Source organism: Triplophysa dalaica, chromosome 9, assembly GCF_015846415.1.
Source record: "Triplophysa dalaica isolate WHDGS20190420 chromosome 9, ASM1584641v1, whole genome shotgun sequence".
NCBI lineage: Eukaryota > Metazoa > Chordata > Actinopteri > Cypriniformes > Nemacheilidae > Triplophysa > Triplophysa dalaica.
In genome coordinates, this window is record NC_079550.1 from 6,213,625 (window position 1) to 6,234,253 (window position 20,629).

Genomic DNA, 20,629 nt, shown 5'->3' on the forward strand with positions numbered 1-20,629 from the left:
TGTAAATGTAATTTTTTATCAATTACAAATAAATCGTAATGTTTCTCGCAGGTGGTGGTGCGATAGACTTGTCTTATGATTTGAGAGTCTATATGTTTGCAACTATATGTTTGGAGGTGACGTTCCATGTCCCTAGAGTTAGATTCCGCGTCCAGAGATCGGGTTGTCGAAGCCCCGCCTTCGACTGCCGCCCGATCCACTAAGCACCGGCCCCTTATGGTCCCTCCTGAAGGTGGTGGGTCCACGGGAGGGTGGCCCCACGTCGCTCCTTCTGGCTGAGCCCGGCCGGACCCCACGGGGGGAGGCACGACCACCAGGCGCTCGCATACAAGCCCCAACCCCGGGCCTGGCTCCAGGGTGGGGCCCGGCTGCGCCATGCCGGGCGACGTCAACGTCCTCCAATTTATTCTTTCCAACAACTTTAACCGCTCACAGTGGTTGCCCGAAAGGAAGAGGCTTACGTGAGGGGTAATGTGGGTGATCGAGGTGAAGGGCTCTCCCGCTAGCGTCCAGACAGAAATGGGACGAGGGAGGAGTATAGTTGTAATCCTCCACTTGCGGGCCACGGAGGCATCAATGAAGTTCCCCTCAGCGCCAGAGTCCACCAAGGCAAGACCGGTGTGAGTGGCACCCTCTAGCACGAGTCGAAATGGCAGCTGAGTACGGGAAGCCGGAGAGGAAAAGGGAATGGCGCCCACGCGAACTCTCCAATCTACGGGTGGGCGGAGGCTTTTAGTGGACACTGCAGCACTAGATGATCGGGTTTTCCACAGTAAAAGCATAACCCCTGACGAAGACGTTGCTGCTTCTGGCTGGGAGAAAGACGAGACCGGCCTAGTTGCATAGGTTCCTCCACCGGAGGAGAGCTGATGGGAGGAGTAGAAGTGTCCGCCTCCCGAGCACGCCAAGATGTGGGGGAGGGTCGTCGGCAGCGACGGGCATTAATGCGGCTCTCGATGCGTAAACAAAGATTGATGAGCTCCTCAAGATCTCGTGGAGGGTCAAGAGCAGCAATTTCATCCGCAATAGAGTGGTTGAGGCCGTCGAGAAAGCGTGACCGCAGCGCCCCCTGATTCCAATCACAGACGGCCGCCAGCGTCTGGAAGCGGACAGAATAATCCGTTATAGAATTTCTGCCTTGGGAAATCCGAGAGAGCTGGGCGGCCGCTTCATCCCCTTGAGCCGACCTGTCAAACAGATTGCACATCTCCGCACGAAAGGCATCGAAAGAGCGGCAGCACGGAGCCCGAGCTTCCCAGACTGCGACACCCCAGTCGCGTGCTCGTCCAGTAAGGAGGGTTAGCACGTAAGCCACTCTAGCTTCCTCAGAGGCGTAACGACGCGGTTGCAATGCAAACACCAGGGCACATTGAGACAGGAATGCCCGACATGAGTTGGGGTCTCCACCGTAGAGGGGTGGACTGTTGGCGTGGGGTTCCTGTTCGGAGAGAGATCCGCGCTGTTGGTGGGTGGAAGTGGCACGGAGATTGGCGGCCTCAATTTGCAAGACGGTAACCTGCTGGAGTAGATCCGCCATTTGGGCGTTCAGAATTCCCACATCCCGGGTTGCAGAATTTAGACGAGTTTCCTGCTGGCCCAATAGCGTTCCCTGTTGGTGTAGTGCGGATCGTAGAGGCTCTACCTCTGCTGAGTCACGTGCGTGGTCAGACCGTTCTGTCATGACTCACGACTAGGGAGACTCAAATGCAGAGGTTTCTTTTGAATATGCGTTTATTGAGGCTGCACAAGGTAAATAGTCACAAAAGTTCAGGAGTACACTGGAGTCGTTCAATCCACGGGGAAATACTCAACCCAGAAGCATCCAGTCTTATCCGTTAGTGCGGAGGAAGGCCTCGGAGAAATGGCTGTTGTGAAGTCTCGGTGCAGGAGGGAAGCTCGGAGCGCCAGCGGGAACTGCGGGGAGCAGAGTGCTGATAAACAGGGTAAGGCAAGAACAGCAAGGAGCTATGAAAATACAAAATACTAGAGCAAGGCTAGGACTAAGGAACAGGCTAGACGTGCTAGTCTGTGGCAGTCAGTGTAGGCTATAAATTAAGCAACGATCTGACACAAGACGAGGAAACAAGAGGGATTAAATAGGAAAACCTAATGGGGAGCAGATGAGGCAACAGGGGAGAGCGATTAACTAAATCGCCGGTGATGATCTACAGGTGGAAAGTGTGACGAGAAACTGGTGAGGGGAAAGCCTGAAGGGGAAACACAAGGGCGGGGTATGACGTAGACACCGAGCGCTATGAAAACAACCAGTAGCACGTGCTCGACACAAAACAAACACACCTCCGTGTCAGACAAAGGACCGCCGTTCCCGGGATCACGACAGTTATTAAACCCAAAGGTTCACATACTTTTTCCACCCTGCACTATGAATGTTTACATGTTGTGTTCAATAAAAACATGAAAACGTATAATGTTTGTGCGGTATTAGTTTAAGCAGACTGTGTTTCTCTATTGTTGTGACTTAGATGAAGATCAGAACACATTTTATGACCAATTTATGAAGAAATCCAAGTAAGCACAAAGGGTTCACATACTTTTTCTTTCAACTGTATATCTCTTCACCTGTCCCATGTTGCTCCGCTCTAACATAATGTTTTTTAATAGGCATATATGTTGTTATTTAACATTTCTCTATAATACAGAAGCTGTGTTGTTCAGCTTAACAGGGGCTTGTTACCGTAAGTAAGAAAACAATTTTATTCTTGAATAGATGGCTTAGTAAGAAACAATCAAGCAATAATGTGAATAAAAAAACGATTTGAATTTTATAAAAAAAACATACTTTTAAAAATTCTCTGTCATGTCTACCTATGTCTGACATCCAGGACACTCATCTCATCAATTCTCTGACCACATAAAGTGAGCCATTTTGCACTGGGCCAGAGTTGACATACAATTTTCACTAAACCTAAAACCTAAAATTTAAGAAAATGAACAACAGCACAATAAGCAAAATAATAAGTTTAAAGCCAAAAAAACAACACAGACACACACATTAAGGGTAAATGCATATTATTCGCATGTGGCTATGAAACAACACGTACCTCTATTATGTGGAACTACTCACAACCCGGAAGGGACTTACTAGCCACAACATCAGTGCCCTGTGGTAGGCTATATGAGACAAGTTTTACTGCGCTTATGCTTTTTGTTGTTCTTTCTGTATGTTGATTTCATTGTTTACCTCTTTGTAAGTCGCTCTGGATAAAAGTGTCTTCTAATTGTAATGTAATGTAACACAAATGTGTGTTCTTGCAACACAGAAACAATAATAGTATCATTTAAAAACACTTCCAACTTGCAACTTTTTAGGTCCCCAAATCAAGGTTGTCATGTAAAGAAACAACCTAAAATTATAGGTTTTTCATTGTAGATGCTGTTATGTTAATATCCCATAGATCATATTGCATTGTTCATTTGATCTCATCATGATTAGCTGTGACTAGCAAAATAACTCCAGATCAACTCAAGTCTTCAAAAATCGGGCTAATTGAGCATTCAGCTTATAAAAAGAATGGATCAGTAGGTTTGGACCCTATTGAGTTTTATTTTACTGACAATGGATCTTATATTCTCAACTGAGCCCTCTTTAGAATATTATTCATGCAAAAGAATGCATTTGACATTGTGAGACATCTATTACTGTTTTGATCTCACCCACTGGAAGTTCTCCGTAACTCTTTTGACATTGGTCTCCCAATAAATATTTAATATTGGCTAAAACAGTATTTTTCCACCGTTTGACAGCAGAGTCGTGGGTGAGGAATGAACTGCCTGTTTCAGCAATTATTTATTCAATTTATTTCTTTTTTTGAAATCCCAGTAAAAATTTAATTGAACCCATTTATACAACAATAGCAAAGAGTTGCTATTGAAAATGGAAACCCATCAATCCTACCATTTCCCTACTTTCACACTTCTTACCACTACATTTAAAACATAACCTCTTTGCGTGAGTAAGGAAGTGGTGAATACAAAGGACAAGCTGCTAGCTCAAGGCATAGAGAGCCTAGTTTGAAGAGAATTTCGGGTGAGTTTAATAAGCCAAACTGTTTATTATTTGAAGTAATTCTATGTTGATGTATGAATGATTGAAATATTGTCATATTCTCTAAAATGTCTTTACAATAGTTCTTGATTCCTGTAAAGCAGGTGAAAACTCTGATCTCTTGTCAAAATTGTTATACATTTTGGCAAGAGTACTTAAGATTTTCTGCTAATAATCCGTACATATGACAACAGCCATATAATAAGGGAAAAAACTAGGTTTTCAGCCTGCAAAATCTACTGTAAGAAAACAAAATATATATTCAGAAAGTCATTATTAACATATCAAATCTATTTACTGAAGTTAAAATGGCATGACATATTCAGTAGAGGTTGCGTGTTTATAAATGTTCGTGCTAATGTATATTCACACATAATAGGTGTTGGAAATTGGGCTGTAACAGCTTAAAGAGCAACCCACTCCATACAGACGTATTCATTTTAACAGAGACACATGTAGATATTTGTGAAAGATGATTTATGTATTATGATTTATAAATGACAAAGTATGTACATGGTGTTGTTTGTATCATATTATTTATGTTTCGTGTAACACTACTTATTATTGTACTATGGGTTGGGTTAAATTTTTGGCAGCAAAGTCATTCTTGTGGTCTTGGCAGCATACTCAATTTTTTGGCTATTTTTGTAACTCCTTTCAGCAAGAGCGCAGTGCTCTTTCTCATGTCTGATGCATCAACACAATAAAACCTTTTTCTGTCACATTTACGACTGACAACTATTTTGTTTTATTATAGCCTGGGTCAACAGTCTTGTTAAGGGTACAGTACATATTTTTTACATATCTTCCTGTTTGTTTTTCTTAATATAGTCATAGTTACATATGTTTCTTACTTGTTTATCTAGATGGAAACACCAGTCCCTGCAACCAGCATCACCACTTCTCTAAATAACACCATGAAGCACAACCAGACAAACATAACTGAAGCACTATGTGAAATTTCAAAGGTCCCAGCTCACCCCGTCTTCATATTTGCATACTCTCTGGTGTTTCTTATCAGTCTAGTGCTGAACTGCATCACAATGCGGGTTTATTTCTGCACAAATCAACGCGTCAAGTCCAGTGTCACGGTTTACCTGAAGAATCTAGCCGCGGCTGACTTCTTCCTTTGTCTTTGTTTACCGTTGCGGATCGCTCACAATGTCAAAATTTCAGTGACACTGCAATATATTTACTGCAGCTTTGGAGCGACAGCCTTCTATTTAAACATGTATGCAAGCATTACATTCATGGACTTTATTGCTGCAAACAGGTAACTATCTCATACCGACTCTAACTTTTGTCCCCTTTTGCTGTTATTGTGATTTTAATTGATTTAACTTTAAAAACCATGTTTGTATGAAGGCTTATTTATTATATTATATAAATTCCAATTTTTTAGAATTTTCTTTTCCTTATTTCCATTTTTTTAAGGAACAAATTGATCAAAGTTGATACATTTTTAACCTCAAGGTTGAATGTAAATTGATTTTGATAATTTGATCTTACTTCTTACCGTAGGTACCTCAAAATTGTTCGGCCTTTGGAAACAAATGCCCTGCAGACAGTTCGTTTTGCCCGCCTGATTACAATAGCAACTTGGCTCTTCCTGGCATCCACTGGGTCCATCTACTTGTTTCTTTTTCTTCAGATGTCCTGGGGTCCTAACCAGAGCTATGAAGATATTAGTTGTGAATCCCTTCACAGTCTCCAATTGATCTTGGCCTATAAAATTATCCATTGTGTTTCGATTGCACTCTTCATCTTTGTGCTGGTTTCTCTGATTTTTCTGTACTGGAGAACTCTGCAAAAGCTCAGAGAAGCTAAAATCTCTACACCGGCAGTATCCAGTAGTCAAACATTTAACAAGTCTAAGCGTAACATGCTCATTCTAGTGGTCATTTTCTGTGTGTGCTTTGTTCCCTATCATCTGGTGAGAGTGTTTGATGTTTTCTTCAGTGACTGTACAAAGGCTCAGGTATTTAGTATCCTAAAGGAGCTGACTGTTCTGCTTTCAGTGCTAAATGCCTGTGTGGATCCACTTATATACTTTATCTTCTGCAAAGCATTCAGATACAAGCTTGGCCTCAGAAAGAAAAAACATATGCGAAGCGTTGTCAATTAATACTTTTATTCAGTGGGATTAATTACCTGAAAATGTGTTATGCTATATGTTAATGTTTAAATCATGAGTTGTATATAAACGAAGCAGGTCCTGTAGTTACATGCTAATAAAGTCAAATAATATTCAGCCTGTTCTGTTGATAGTAATACTTCATGATGTGGAAAGCCTAATATTAAATACAATGGATTATAATTTCATAGCAATCCACTTATTTGTAAAGTGGATCAATTTCAAATTTACAGCTAAAACTTGAAGAAGAAAACCAATCTGTCCAAAGAAATACAAAAATAATGCTAAGATTAAATGTATTTAAATACAAAATACTGTTACAAATTAAAAGTATTTTGATTTCAAATGGATGTATTTGAAACACTGCAATCTAGTAAGGAGGTTGATAGGCAAAAAGTAATTTAGGTTGAAAATACAAAAAAATTCAAAGATATTTAAATACAAAATAGTCCCATCCCATCACTGAACTAGATTATATAGAATTCTAGCTAGTCATCATGTAAACGTTAGCTTACCTTGTCAGGCTGTTGGTCACAGGGATCTTGCTAACTTGCTTCCTGAAAGCAGCCAAATGACCCCTCAAAACCCACCCAAAGGGAATAACCTACCCAATTATTTTCTGGTGTCAAATCAAAGTTAAGAACTGCCAAAAGACGTTTCTATTGCTGTATTTGCTTATCTAAATGGTTTTTAAGGTGTTGTATATATTTTCTTTCTGTTGAACTCAAAAGATGTTTTGGGGGATTTAGAAAAGCAAGTATTTCTGGGTCACCTTTGACTACCATTATGATCTTTTCTTGCTAATGTAGTAAATGATGGAAAATAATTTTTAGTTTCTAACATTCTACCAAATTTCTTTGTGTTCAACTAGAGCACTAGAGGTTGAGTAATCCATAACAGAATTTACATCTTTGCGTTGGGCGTCCCAACGGACGCCGTATAGGGGTGAAAAGTTAGGACAATTCCAAGGGCCAATGAAAGACAGATTATGAGACGTATTCGGTGACGTAACACCTGGCTCTGTATTGGCTCTCTTGCCTGTGGAAATAGTAACAGGTTCCTAAAGGGATTGACAGTCGAACCAACTAAGAACTGGCGACAGCACTGGCTCTGAACTAGCATCTGGTTCCTGCTGGTGGAATGTGGGTATCAGTGATGGTGTTTAGCTGCAGTCAGTAGATGTGCCAGAACTACAGTGACCACAATGTTGCTGTAGATAGGTTCAAGAGAATTGAAGCAAGGAGGCGGGGTCGGCGTGGACTGGGAGATAAGAACTTTTTTATTCTCAATTCCTTACAACAAGACGTTGTGTCAAAGCACTCTAGTTTACAACTCAAAATAATAATGTAGACTTTCGTCGGTTTCTCCCGGAATATAGTCCATATGATTCAGGTTTCAGCTTTCCGGTCCAGCTTTCAGGTCTCCCAGTCCGTCTCTCTCTCAAACTCCTCCGAATCTGCGAGCCTTTTAAACTTGCTCCTCACCAATCACTGAAATGAGACGCAGGTGATCTTAATCTGTAATCGACCTACTTGTTTATCGTCTTTCCTGTGTCTCTCCTCCCCGGTACAGACGTCACTAAACCACGCCCCCCTTGCCACATACCCCCACCGCCCGACTCAGGCCGAGGGCCCATCTGGCCTGCAGCCTCCCCCCTCCTCCTGGAGAGAAAGTCGGTCACAACCATTTGAGGTCTGTGGATCACCTGAAATTTAAAGGGTTGTAACGCCAGATACCACCGGGTGATCCGTGCGTTGGTATCTTTCATGCGGTGGAGCCACTGGAGGGGAGCATGGTCCGAATGGAGCGTGAATTCGCGCCCCAGGAAATAGTAGCGGAGGGTGAGTATGGCCCACCTGATCGCCAGGCACTCCATTTCAATGGTGCTGTACTTTTTCTCTCTCCTAGAGAGCTTGCGACTGAGGTACAGCACCTACCGTTCTTTAACCCCCGTCTCATGGGACAAAACCGCCCCCACGCCCCGATCCGACACGTCCGTCTGCAACGAAAAAGTAAGAGAAAAATCAGGGGAGTGCAATAACAGAGAGCAGCCTTTACCTGGGTAAAAGCCTGCTGGCAAGGATCCGTCCACTGGACGGTGTCCGGTGCCTCATTTCTAGTGAGTTCAGTCAGCGGGCTGGTGAGTTCCGAATAATTAGGTACAAACCTTCTTTAATATCCCGCCAGCCCCAGGAACTGCCTCACCTCCTTTTTGGTCTTGGGTCTCGGTGCGGTTGTAACTGCTGCAGTCTTATCAATTTGGGGACGCACCTGACCATGACCCAAGTGGAAGCCCAGATACCTTACCTCCACCCGCCCAATTGCACACTTCTTAGGGTTAGCTGTCAGCCCGGCCCCTCTCAATGCACTCAGGACCGCTCTCAGATGGTGTATGTGTCGCTCCCAAACATTGCTGTATATGACTATGTCGTCTAAGTATGCCGCGTAGTGTAACGAAATGGTGTAATCCAAGCGGCGTGGTGAAGGCGTTTTTTTCTTTGGATAGGGGAGTTAAGGGGATCTGCCAGTATCCTTTAGTTAAATCGGTGTCGATCCAGCAACTCGTCAATCCGTGGCATCAGATATGCATCGAACTTTGACACAGCATTTACCCTTCTGTAGTCCACACAGAAACGGACTGAGCCGTCGGTTTTAGGGACAAAAAGTATCGGGCTTGCCCAATCGTTATGGGACTCATTACTGCAGAAGCTGCACTGATCCGTCTGTCAATCTCCCGTTCCATCCTTCCCTCACTCGTGAACAAGACCCCCAGATACTTGAACTCCTCCACTTGAGGCAGGAACTCTCCACCTACCTAAAGTGAGCAAGCCACCCTCTTCCGACTGAGAACCATGGCCTCAGATTTGGAGGTGCTGATTCTCATCCCAGTCGCTTCACACTCGGCTGCAAACCGTCCCAGTGCATGCTGAAGGTCCTGGTCTGATGGGGCCAGCACGATGACATCATCCGCAAAGAGCAGAGATGAAATCGTGTGGTCCCCAAACCCAATGCCCTCTGGCCCCTGGCTGCGCCTAGAAATTCTGTCCATGAAAATTATGAACAGAACCGGCGACAAAGGGCAGCCCTGCCGGAGTCCAACATGCACCGGGAACAAGTCTGACTTACTGCCGGCAATGCGAACCAAGCTCCTGCTCCAGTCGTACAGGGACTGGATAACCCTTAGCAAAGGGTCCCAAATCCCATACTCCCGGAGCACCCTCTACAAGATGCCGCGAGGGACACAGTCGAATGCCTTCTCCAAATCCACAAAACACATGTGGACTGGTTGGGCAAACTCCCATGAACCCTCCAGCACCCTGGAGAGGGTATAGAGCTGGTCCAGTGTTCCACGACCACACTGTTCCTCCTGAATCCGAGGTTCTACCATCGGCCGGATTCTCCTCTCCAGTACCCTGGCATAGACTTTCCCGTGGAGGCTGAGAAGTGTGATCCCCGATAGTTGGAGCACTCCCTCCGGTCCCCCTTCTTAAAAAGAGGGACCACCACCCCGGTCTCCCAGTCCAAGGGCACTGTCCCCGACTGCCACGCGATGCTGCAGAGGCGTGTCAGCCAAGACAGCCCCACAACATCCAGAGACTTGAGGTACTCAGGGCGGATCTCATCCACCCCTGGTGCCCTGCCACAAGGAGGTTCTTGACTACCTCGGTGACTTCCGCCCGATGATATCCCCGGTCGAGGTCAACAGCTGCCCCCCTCCACTGTAAACAACGTTGGTAGGGCACTGCTTCCCCTCCTGAGGCGCTGGACGTTTTGCCAGAATCTCTTCGAGGCCGACCGATAGTCTTTCTCCATGGCCTCACCGAACTCCTCCCAGGCCCGAGTTTTTGTCTCCCCAACCACCCGGGCTGCAGTCCGCTTGGCCTGTCTGTACCTGTCAGCTGCCTCGGGAGTCCCACAAGCCAGCCAGGCCCAATAGGACTCCTTCTTCAGCTTGATGGCATCCCTTACTTCCGGTGTCCACCACCGGGTTCGGGGATTGCCGCCTCGACAGGCACCGGAGACCTTACGGCCACAGCTCCGGACTCAATATCTCCAGACTCCCTCGGGATCTGGTCGAAGCTCTGCCGGAGGTGGAAGTTGAAGATCTCTCTATAGGCGATTCGGCCAAACGATCGGTTGACAGCTCCGCCCCTCTCTTCACCCGAGTGTCCAAGACATACGGCCGTAGGTCAGATGAAACAACCACAAAGTCGATCATCGACCTCCGGCCAAGGGTGTCCTGGTGCCATGTGCACTGATGGACACCCTTATCTTTGAACATGGTGTTCGTTATGGCCAAACTGTAACTAGCACAGAAGTCCAATAACAGAACACCACTCAGGTTCAGATCAGGGGGGCCGTTCCTCCCAATCATGCCCCTCCAGGTGTCACTGTCGTTGCCCACGTGGGCGTTGAAGTCCCCCAGCAGAACGACGGAGTACCCAGTCGGGGCGCTTTCCAGCACCCCTCCCAGAGTCTCCAAGAAGGCCGGGTACTCTACACTGCCATTTGGCCCATAGTCGCAAACGACAGTGAGAGACCTATCCCCGACCCAAAGGCGCAGGGAAGCGACCCTCTCGTTCACCAGGGTAAACTCCAACACATGGCGGCTGAGCTGGGGGGCTATAAGCAAACCCACACCAGCCCGCCGCCTCTCACCCTGGGCAACTCGAGTGGTCAAGAGTCCATCCTCCCTCCAGGAGTGTGGTTCCAGAGCCCAAGCTGTGCGTAGAGGTGATCCCGACTATCTCTAGTCGGAATCTCTGAACCTCACGCACATTCTCCGGCTCCTTCCCCGTCAGAGAGGTGACGTTCCATGTCCCTAGAGCTAGATTCTGCGTCCAGGGATCGGGTTGTCGAGGCCCCCGCATTCAACTACCACCCGATCCACTTTGCACCGGCCCCGTGCGGTCCCTCCTGTAGGTGGTGGGTCCACGTGAGGGTCATAGAGTAACTCGAAGGGGGAAAACCCCGTGGAGGCTTGGGGGACCTCTCTTATCGCAAATAACAGGGGCTCTAGCCATCGATCCCAATTTTTGGCATCTTCGTGTCTTTAAGGCGCGCACCATCTGCGCACGTTCTCATGAATGCCCGGCCAAAAGAAGCGGGCCATTAGGCGGTTTAACGTTGTCGTTTGCCCTAAGTGACCAGCCATTGGATTACAGTGAGCCGTCTGAAAAAGCATTTCCCGACGGCTCTTTGGGACGACTAACTGTGTTGTATCCTTTGATTGAGTGTCTTGGGTCACTCGATACAACCTGTCTTTTAAAATGGCAAAATACGGATAGACGAGTGGCTGTGCATGATGGAGACGCTGTCCGTCGATGGTACGAACCTGGTCAAATGCATGTTTAAGCGAATCATCGTGAGACTGCTCCAGGGCAAAATCATCGCACCGAGAGAGATGATGCCTCTCTACAGCACTCCGTTCCGCTGAGTCAGTCGCCTGAGGTTCCGGCTCAACTTCCCCTGCCTGCACGACCGCTCTCTTCCGTCGCCTTTGATTCCCCGAGGAAACATCCACACCGAATTTCCCCAATAATACCGAAAACATCGGCCAATTCGTCCCCAAAATTAGTGGATGTTTGAGATGTGGATTAACCGCCACCTCGACTCTATGTTTTTGACCCCGAAATTGTATTGGCATCGCCACTAAGGGATAGTTCACCACGTCCCACCTACCTTAACCATGCGGGTCTTATCCTTTGCCACGGACCGAATCAGGCGTTGGTGGATGGAGGTTTGGTTACAATCTGAATCCACCAAGGCCTGATATGTATTCCCCTTTACACTCACAGGTATTTTATACAGGCCGGCTGGATCGAGGGCAACCTGTGGGTCGTCGGGGATCCGGATCATCGTACCGACCTCCATTACTGGGCAGCGGTCGATCGCGTGCCCCGACTCCCCGCACCGCCAACAGGTCGGCCCAGACCTTTCCGCCGCCCTAGCAGCAGGAAGTAGGCAGACGGATTGGTGAGGAGAGGCTTGTGGTGGAGGAGGGCCCGCGGTCTGGCTGAAACGGCCAGATCCCCGGTAAAACGGACATCCATTTCCAGCTGTCTCCCTGGCCCTTGGAGTGGGCCTGGGGCCGAAGGACGCCGGAGACCTGGGAAAGGGTACAGGTCGGGGAGAGAGAGGGGACTGCACATTAGAAGGGAAAGAGAGAGATGGTCGAGGTACACCGACTCCTGGGCACGCCACCATCTGTTCCTCAGCCAGTTGGATGGCCTCCGTCAGCGACGCCGGCCGGTGGCACTAGACCCACTGGGCGGTCTTCGGCGGAAGCCGCTCCACGAACTGCTCCAGTGTCACTCAGTCAAGGATCTTCTGGACGTCGCCTCTGTCGGCCATCAGCCACTTGCGACAGCCATCCCGGAGCTGCTGAGCCAGGGCCAAGGGTTGACCTGCGTCCCCCAGCTCTAAGGACCGGAACCGCTGTCGCTGCTGCTCGGGGCTCAGGCCGACCCGCTGGAGTATGGCTTTCTTGAGGTCTGTGTAGTTTAGAAGGTTCGGGGCTGGCAAAATTGGCCAACTCGAAATCTCCGCAGACCTCTCAAATAGCTCAAAAAAAACCTCCGGGTCATCCTGAGGACCCATTTTGTGCAGCTGCAGTCCTACCGCTGGGGAGCCAGCCGATGATCCCCTATTGGCAGCCTCCTGGTCCAACCAGCCCCGGAACATCTCGCTGTCGTCCTGTTGGGCCTGGACCAGAGCTTGGAAGCGCCGTTCCAGGTCTTCACGGAGGCCCAGCAGCACTTGTTGGTGCTCGCGGTGGAGACCGGCGAGTGACTGGATCACGTCTGCAAATGGCGAACATGGCTGGGACATGGCGGCGTCACTGCTCCTTCCTTCCCGGGTTTCGGCACCAATGTAGATAGGTTCAAGAGAATGGAAGCAAGAAGGCGGGGTCGGCGTGGACTGGGAGATAAGAATCTTTTTATTCTCAATTCCTTACAACAAGACATTGTGTCAAAGCACTCTAGTTTACAACTCAAAATAATAACATAGAATTTCGTCGGTTTCTCCCGGAATATAGCCCATATGATTGAGGTTTCAGCTTTCTGGTCCAGCTTTCAGATCTCCCAGTCCGTCTCTCTATCAAACTCCTCCGAATATGCGAGCCTTTTAAACTGTCTCCTCACCAATCACTGAAATGAGAAGCAGGTGATCGCAATCTGCAATCAACCTACTTGTTTACAGTGTTTCCGGTGTCTCTCCTCCCCGGCACAGACGTCACTAAACAATGCCCCCCTTGCCACAGTTGCCTAGTAACGTTAAATCAAAATCTAGTTTTCGAAAAGGAAAAGAAAGAGGAAAGACAAAGAAAAGGTTGTTAAACTGTAACTCAGTTTTTCACCAAGAAAGGTGGGTAGCCTATATTCTGGCTTGATGTCTCAGAGTGAAATAAGATAGCTAGCTACAGACTAGTGTTAGCCTACATTTAATCAATATTTTTTCGTTGCAGGGAAACGTTTAGCAAGATATTCATATTATTATATGTGCAGCTAAGTAAAAAAGTTTTAGTTGTTCTAGACTAGCGCTGCTCAAATGTGATATGTGGCAGACGGAAGAATCAACTGTTGTACAATCACAAGTGATTTTTTTTCCATTGTGCATCGTGACATGCACCTTACGAAACATCGGTAAAAACATAATGCATTGCATGCATTGTCTAATACCACTTCTATATATTTCTCTTTGGTTGAGCTGAGCTTCCGCGTCCCTCCCTGTACTCTAGCCTGCCTGTCAGACTCGTTACCCACACTTTTGAGAACGGGCCTATCCTGGAGTTGCAAGGTTCCATTTCTGTCGGTCTCTCGACGTTGTGTTCAGAACGACAGATGGGGTTCGCCCTTGAGAACCAATTAACTCTGACTACTATAGAAAAGGCCAATGAAATTTGGAGAATGAAATTTGCATGACGGTCTCTGCCCCCGGATGTCCGGTATAAATGGAAGCCGGCGTGCAGCATTCATTTACCTTTTGTTCTTCAGAGCCTTCGCTCATTAGATTAGATTAGATTCAACTTTATTGTCATTACACATATACAGGTACAGTGTAACGAAATGTAGTAAACTGGAGAGACGCTGAGCCTCGCGATGTTCACGCGCCGCCATCTTGGTCTCATGACTACGAACAAAACGAATTCAATGAATTCTTCTTATTCTACATTGCCGGATCTACGACGTAGAGTCCCTACCTGCAGCGACCTTCCCCTGGGCGTCTCGGCGGTTCCGGTGGTGTTAGAATTTTTTTCTAAAAAAGGTCCTTTTCAGGGCTGAGCAATTTCCAGCGCGGCATGTCCCGCTGTTCTCTTGTGTGCGGCACCCTCATCGAGGAGGGGGATGGACACGATCACTGCATTAGGTGTCTGGGCGTCCAGCACGCTGAAACAGCATTCGTTGACACATCTTGCCCGAACTGCGGGCAGATTGTCATTCAGAAGTTCCGGTCACAGGTGGCTGTCTTCCTACGGGAACCACTCGGAAACGATGCGTGATGTAGAAGAGATGTCGCAAGCAGCATCGGAGGGAGACTGGCATCCGACTCTGACGAATCCGAGCTACACCCCCAGCGGTCGAGCTCAGGAGGAAGCAGAAGTGATGTCAACCATGCTAACCCGGGGAGACATGGTTCCTGAGGTCGGAGTGCGGTGCAAACCATGCCCACCCCGGGGGAATGGCGCTGGCCTATCAATTGCCTAGAGTTGTGGGCTGTGCTGCTTAAGCTGAGAAGGCTGCGGCTTCTAGTGCAGGGCCGACACGTGCTGGACCGCCTGGACAGCACGACACCCATAGCGTACATCAATCGCCAGGGTGGCGTACGCTCATGGCAGGTAACACAACTTGCCCGACGTCTCCACCAGTGGAGTCAGCAGGTAATCCGCTCCCTGCAGACCACACACATCCCAGGCGAACTGAACCAGACAGCCGACGCGCTCTCTTGTCAGTATACGCCTTGCAGAGAGTGGCGACTCCACCCCCGCGCAGTCCAGCTCATTTGGGTGCTATTCGGACAGGCACAGGTAGACCTCTTTGCCTTTCACGACACCTCCCATTGCCCGCTTTGGTACTCACTGTCCGAGGCCCCCCTCGGCACGGATGCCCTTGCAAACAGCTGACCGCGGGACGGGCGTTCCTCCCCAGGAGCACAGACACTGTGCAAGGTCAGGGAAGAAGGACACCAAGTGTTATAGGTTACACCGCACTGGTCTAACCGCACTTGGCTTCAGAGTTGATGCTCTGGACAGCGATTACCTCTGAAACATTCCCCTGACAGAGGACCTGCCCTCTCAGGGGAAGGACACGTTCTGGTATCCCAGATCTGACCTCTGGAACACCCATGTCTGGTCTTTAGACGGGACGAGAAGATCCTGAGTTGGCTACTCCCCCTTTACGGCAGTCACCATCACCCAGGCTAGGGCCCCATCTACTAGGCGGTTACACGCCTGTAGACGGCGCCTCTTCTCGTCCTGGTGTCTCTCTCATAAGAAAGACCCACGGAGGTGCTCGATAAGGATTATGTTGTCCTTCTTACGAGACTGGAGACTAACATCTCCCCTCCACACTGAATGTGTATTAAGTCGCTATCGCCACTCAACACGACTCAGTTGATGGAAAGTTTCTAGGGCAACACGACCTGGTCACCAGGTTCCTAAGGGGCGCGAGAGGGCGGAATCCGCCTCATTTCCGCTCCATACCCTCTTGGGATGCTATCATGGGTCCAAAAGCCCCTCGGAGGTTCGGATCTTCCTCACCTGATGAGTAAGACGGCCCTCCTGTGGCGCTCGCTTCCTTCTAGAGGGTAGGGGACCTCCAAGCATTCTCTGTGTCTCCGGATTGCCTTAAATTCGGCCCTGGCAAACTCTCACATTATCTGACCCAGGCCCGGATACATCCCCAAAGTTCCCACTTCTCCCTTCGGGGACCAAGTGGTGGACTTGCAGGTCCTCCCCATCGGGGAGGAAGACCCAACCCCATCCGTGTTGTGTCCTGGACCGCACGCAGAGCTTCAGTAGCTCTGACCAGCTCCTTGTCTGCGTTGGAGAACAGTAGAAGGGGAAGGCTGTCTCCAAGCAGAGGCTGGCTGTAGTAGAGTAGGCGGGGCGAGACCGTGGTTCGAATCCGGTGAGTAATTGTGAATTAGCGCCAGCTGTGCGCACACCGGGCTCGAATCACGTAGGAGATGGGAGCATAAAAGGAACGAGCGACCGGACCGTCGAAGAGAGAGGACCGGGCCCGAACTTGTGTTTGTATTTATGTTTATGTTATTTCGGCGGCGGTCGTCCGTGAGGGGCCGCCGGCTGTTTTTATTTCTGTTAATAAATGTTTAATGTCTGCCGGTTCCCGCCTCCTTCCTTCCCTTTTATTGAGATTTGTTACACTGGCGCACTGGGTTGTTGATGCCGTTACGACGGCATTCTGATTTCAGATTCTCCCATGCCCACTGGAAGTGGCTTACTCAACACGGGGTATAGCCACCTCTTGGGCACTGGCCAGAAGCACCTCTCTAGCAGACATCTGTAGAACTGCGCGTTGGGCTACGCCCAAACACCTTCACAAGGGTAGGCGTCCTGCGTGGCGACATGTAGGACTGGCATCCGGGGGGGCGTATGCCTGCGAAAGCACCTTCCCACCCTCCAAGAGGTTGGTTCAGTGTGCTATCTACCTTTTTTCTTACTCAAACACATGGCTAAGAAACTAGTACCTCACCAACTTTCCTTCTTACCCAAACACTGGTTAAGAACAGGCATTCCATCCATCACTAAGCAAGCATCCCCTGGAGGTTGGCTGGGCAGAGCAGCCTTCCGCTTAGGCCGAGCTCTAACCGGATCTAGTGCTACCAGAGGTCTGTAACACCCCCTCCGTGGGCTGTTCCGTCTGATGTATACTCATGAGAATGGTTTCCACTCCTGGTAACCCATGAGCTCCCCCAGGTGGACCTCCACCTCGCGGTTAACTACTCAGTCCGCACTTTCCATGCGTTCTCCTCCAAGGACGAGACCATACCTATATCCACCATATTCCTCCCCATGGGTAGGAGGTGGCCTCTGCAGCGCATCCCTAATTAAGGTAGTTGCGCTTTCCCGGTGTAAACCCGAGCCGTGAAAGGTTACCGGTCAGGGCTGTACCCATCTTTCCCCAAGAAAGCTCTGAAACCCCCCGACCACCACACTTGAAGGTTACAGTTTCACGAAAGCATCGAGCTGACACGCCCAGCCCTGTTACCGTCACTTCACTGAGATTGTGACGCGATACAGTGTTGTAGCGTTTTCCATAGGCAACCCCATCTGTCGTTCTCGACACAACGTCGAGAGACCGACAGAAAGGGAACGTCTTGGTTTCGTCTTTAACTTCAGTTCCCTGATGGAGGGAACGAGACGTTGTGTCCCTTCTGCCACAAACGCGTATCGTATTCTGCTGCAGTCTTGAGAGGCTCTCAGGCTCCTCAGAACAAGAGGTAAATTAATGCTGCACGCTGCCTTCTTTTTATACCGGACATCCAGGGGGCTGAGACCGGCATGCAAATTTCATTCCCCAAATTTCATTGGCCATTTCTATAGTAGTCAGAGTTGATTGATTCTCAAGGGCGATCCCCATCTGACCTTCTCGACACAACGTCTCGCTCCCTCCATCAGGGAACTGAGGTTACATAGTAACCAAGACGTTTTCATCTGATTATGATTACACATTAAGAATCTCATCAATAAACATTTATCCTTAGAATATAAATTAACATTTTGGCCCAAAAACCCACAACCTGCGGCTCCATAATTTTTCCCCTAACTGCATTTTCAAAACAGCCCAATTGTGCGGGAAAACTGCGACCCTGGTAACACTGGTGCAGGTCTTACAGCGCGGGCCAATAGCCTCGGACTTTTAGCTCAGAGACTGAAATCATGGCAGCCAGAGGGAGATAAATGACACCACATGCATCTATTCACGAACAGGAAATATAATTTACTCGTTGGATTTTTGAGTTGTTAATTTCTCGCTGGCGAAAAGTTTGTTGTAACAAAAGCGTTACTGAAGATGTACCAAGTAAAATATTACTGAAAATGTATTAGTAATGCCTTACACTACTGCGTAACAGCAAAACGTAATATGTTACTGTAGTGCATTACTTTTGTAAAGCATTACTACCAACATTGCCGATAACCTCAAAGGCATGTGTGCTTTGGTGTTTTCTGTTTATATTTACAAATTTTACAAACTACAGTTCAATGTACTTATGATCCTTGCATATTTCACATCTAAATGTTTCCCTTTACATTCCTTACAAGATGGGGGATGATACAGAAATGTATTTTATACCATACTCATTGTATGTTATTCTAAGTGTATTACATCTCCAAACGTCTAGGTGACCATAAATGAAAATGAGCTAGTGAGCAGCACAAAGAAACATGGTTTTCACGCCCAAAATCATCTCATCGAATTGGATCCCCCACCTTGGAAGGGCGTGATGCCCCCAGGCTTAAAACATCTGTGCACAGAGGAAACCACGTTCACCTCAAGTTTGCGCGCTCATGCTCAGTCACATCATCGAGACCTGTCTCTCGCCTTGGAGACAGCTTCTTCTGGCAGTTTGCTTCGTCTAAGTTCGTTCTACCTCCGTCAGCCAATCCGATTCTAAGAAAGAATTAGACGGACTCACCCGCTTGCTTTGAAACCATCAGGACTCTGAAAATCCTTTTTCACATGCACAAGAGCTTGTCCCAGCACACTCAGGAAACCAATTCAAGTATCTCAACTATATTCTAAATAGCTGCGTTTAAGCTGTAACCCCATTTAACTAAGGAGACTGTCCTCGATAGTTAATGCAGATGTGAATAGCTATTTGTAATATTGCCACTCTTTGCTTGGTCTATTTCTTTCATTTCTTTATTGCTTTTACGTTTCATGTGTTGTTTGTTTAGCGTTTGTTATTTGTTAGTTAGTCGGCTTGTTTCCCTTTAGTGTGGTCAATAAACCCGCATTTGTATCCACGCTCTAATTGTTTCTGTGTTTACCTATCACATATTAACGTCACTTAAACTGCTTGATTTCGTTATAATTTCTGAAGCGGTACTGCACTACAGTAAGAGTATTATGCTTCCAAGGCCAGGAAAGTAATATTTCTTAGAGTTGATAAACTCATAGTTTTCCCCGAAATACACTACATATGACTGCAGCACCAAACGATTCTGTACTGGTGTCTAATTACGAAGGCTGCATCCTTCATAGGTCACCTTTTTTGGCCGCATACGTTATCGAGACAGTTTCAAAAAAGCAAGTTGGCCACTTTAAATGTGCCATTCAAAAATGCTAGAGATAACCCACAATTATTTGGGTCGCCGCTAAGCGGCAATCTACCGGTCTCTCACATGAAACCGATAAGGAAGTAACAAACAGCAGCTCATCGATTGGGGTTAGAGACTGGCTCCAAAAAGGAGCACATTTTATAGACCCTCCCATGGTAAAATGCCCAGCTTCACAGCTGATTGAATATGTTTATAGCCTGGTACAAAATGGTGTTTTGATATACTGTATATAACTAATTTTGCCCTTCATGACGACCGTGAGGAGGTGAATTTTTCTCATCTGCTTAAATTATATTAAGGCTTAAAGTTCTAAATAATTAAGGGCCTGGGTGACAGGTGGGATTCCACTGCTGTATCTTTACTGTATCTTATTATGTATCTTATCATGTTTTCCATCACAACCGTCAATGCCCCCGACTAGCAAACTCTAGGCTACCAGTAATAGTACCATATCCATTAGCTTCTTGGTGTAAGTTAACTTGATGAAGTCGAGCTAGGGGGTACAGCAACCAGTCACCAGATTATCCCGAAGTGGTAAAGTGCTTCCTATATGGCAACGGCCGTCGCCACCCAAGGCTTCAAAAATGCTTACCACAGACCTAGGGGTAACTGATACTGTTTTATACAGTGTATGGTTTACAGTCAATCAGGAACCTTTTTTCATTGAAAAAAGGCTTACAGTAATTTTACTTCATGCTTAACAAGGCACTTTAGCCGTGACTGATTCAAGACAAAGTGCAGCCTCTTTAAGATTAGATTAGATTCAACTTTATTGTCATAATACACATGCAAGTACAGTGTAACGAAATGTAGTTTAGGTCTAACCAGAAGTGCAATTAGCAAGTGCAGGATATAAAGTGTAAATAAATACAGAATACAATATTAGGAAAATACTTTACAATGGCCATGTACTATGAAAATATGACAGGCGGTATGTACTATGAACAATATAAACAGAAGGCTTTATACTATGAACATTAATGTACAGTTGGTTATGAACAGATAACAATATAGACTATATAATAGTGCAAGTGACTTGATTGTGCATTAGTTACAGACATTAGCTATTAAAGTTACAGTGCAGTAGATGAGTTGATGCGGTTATTAAAGGTACGGTGCAGTA

The 20,629-nt window shown here is 47.3% G+C and overlaps 1 protein-coding gene across 1 annotated transcript; it reads left to right on the top strand.

Annotated features, from left to right (window-relative positions):
• The first annotated feature begins 3,992 nt into the window (after positions 1-3,992).
• Positions 3,993-6,212, top strand: LOC130429039 (P2Y purinoceptor 14-like). The gene is made up of 4 exons (XM_056757391.1): positions 3,993-4,048; positions 4,824-4,847; positions 4,933-5,339; positions 5,588-6,212. The coding sequence occupies exons 3-4, from the start codon at positions 4,933-4,935 to the stop codon at positions 6,189-6,191; spliced, it is 1,011 nt and encodes a 336-aa protein (XP_056613369.1). The 5' UTR covers positions 3,993-4,048; positions 4,824-4,847; the 3' UTR covers positions 6,192-6,212.
• Positions 6,213-20,629: the final 14,417 nt, after the last annotated feature.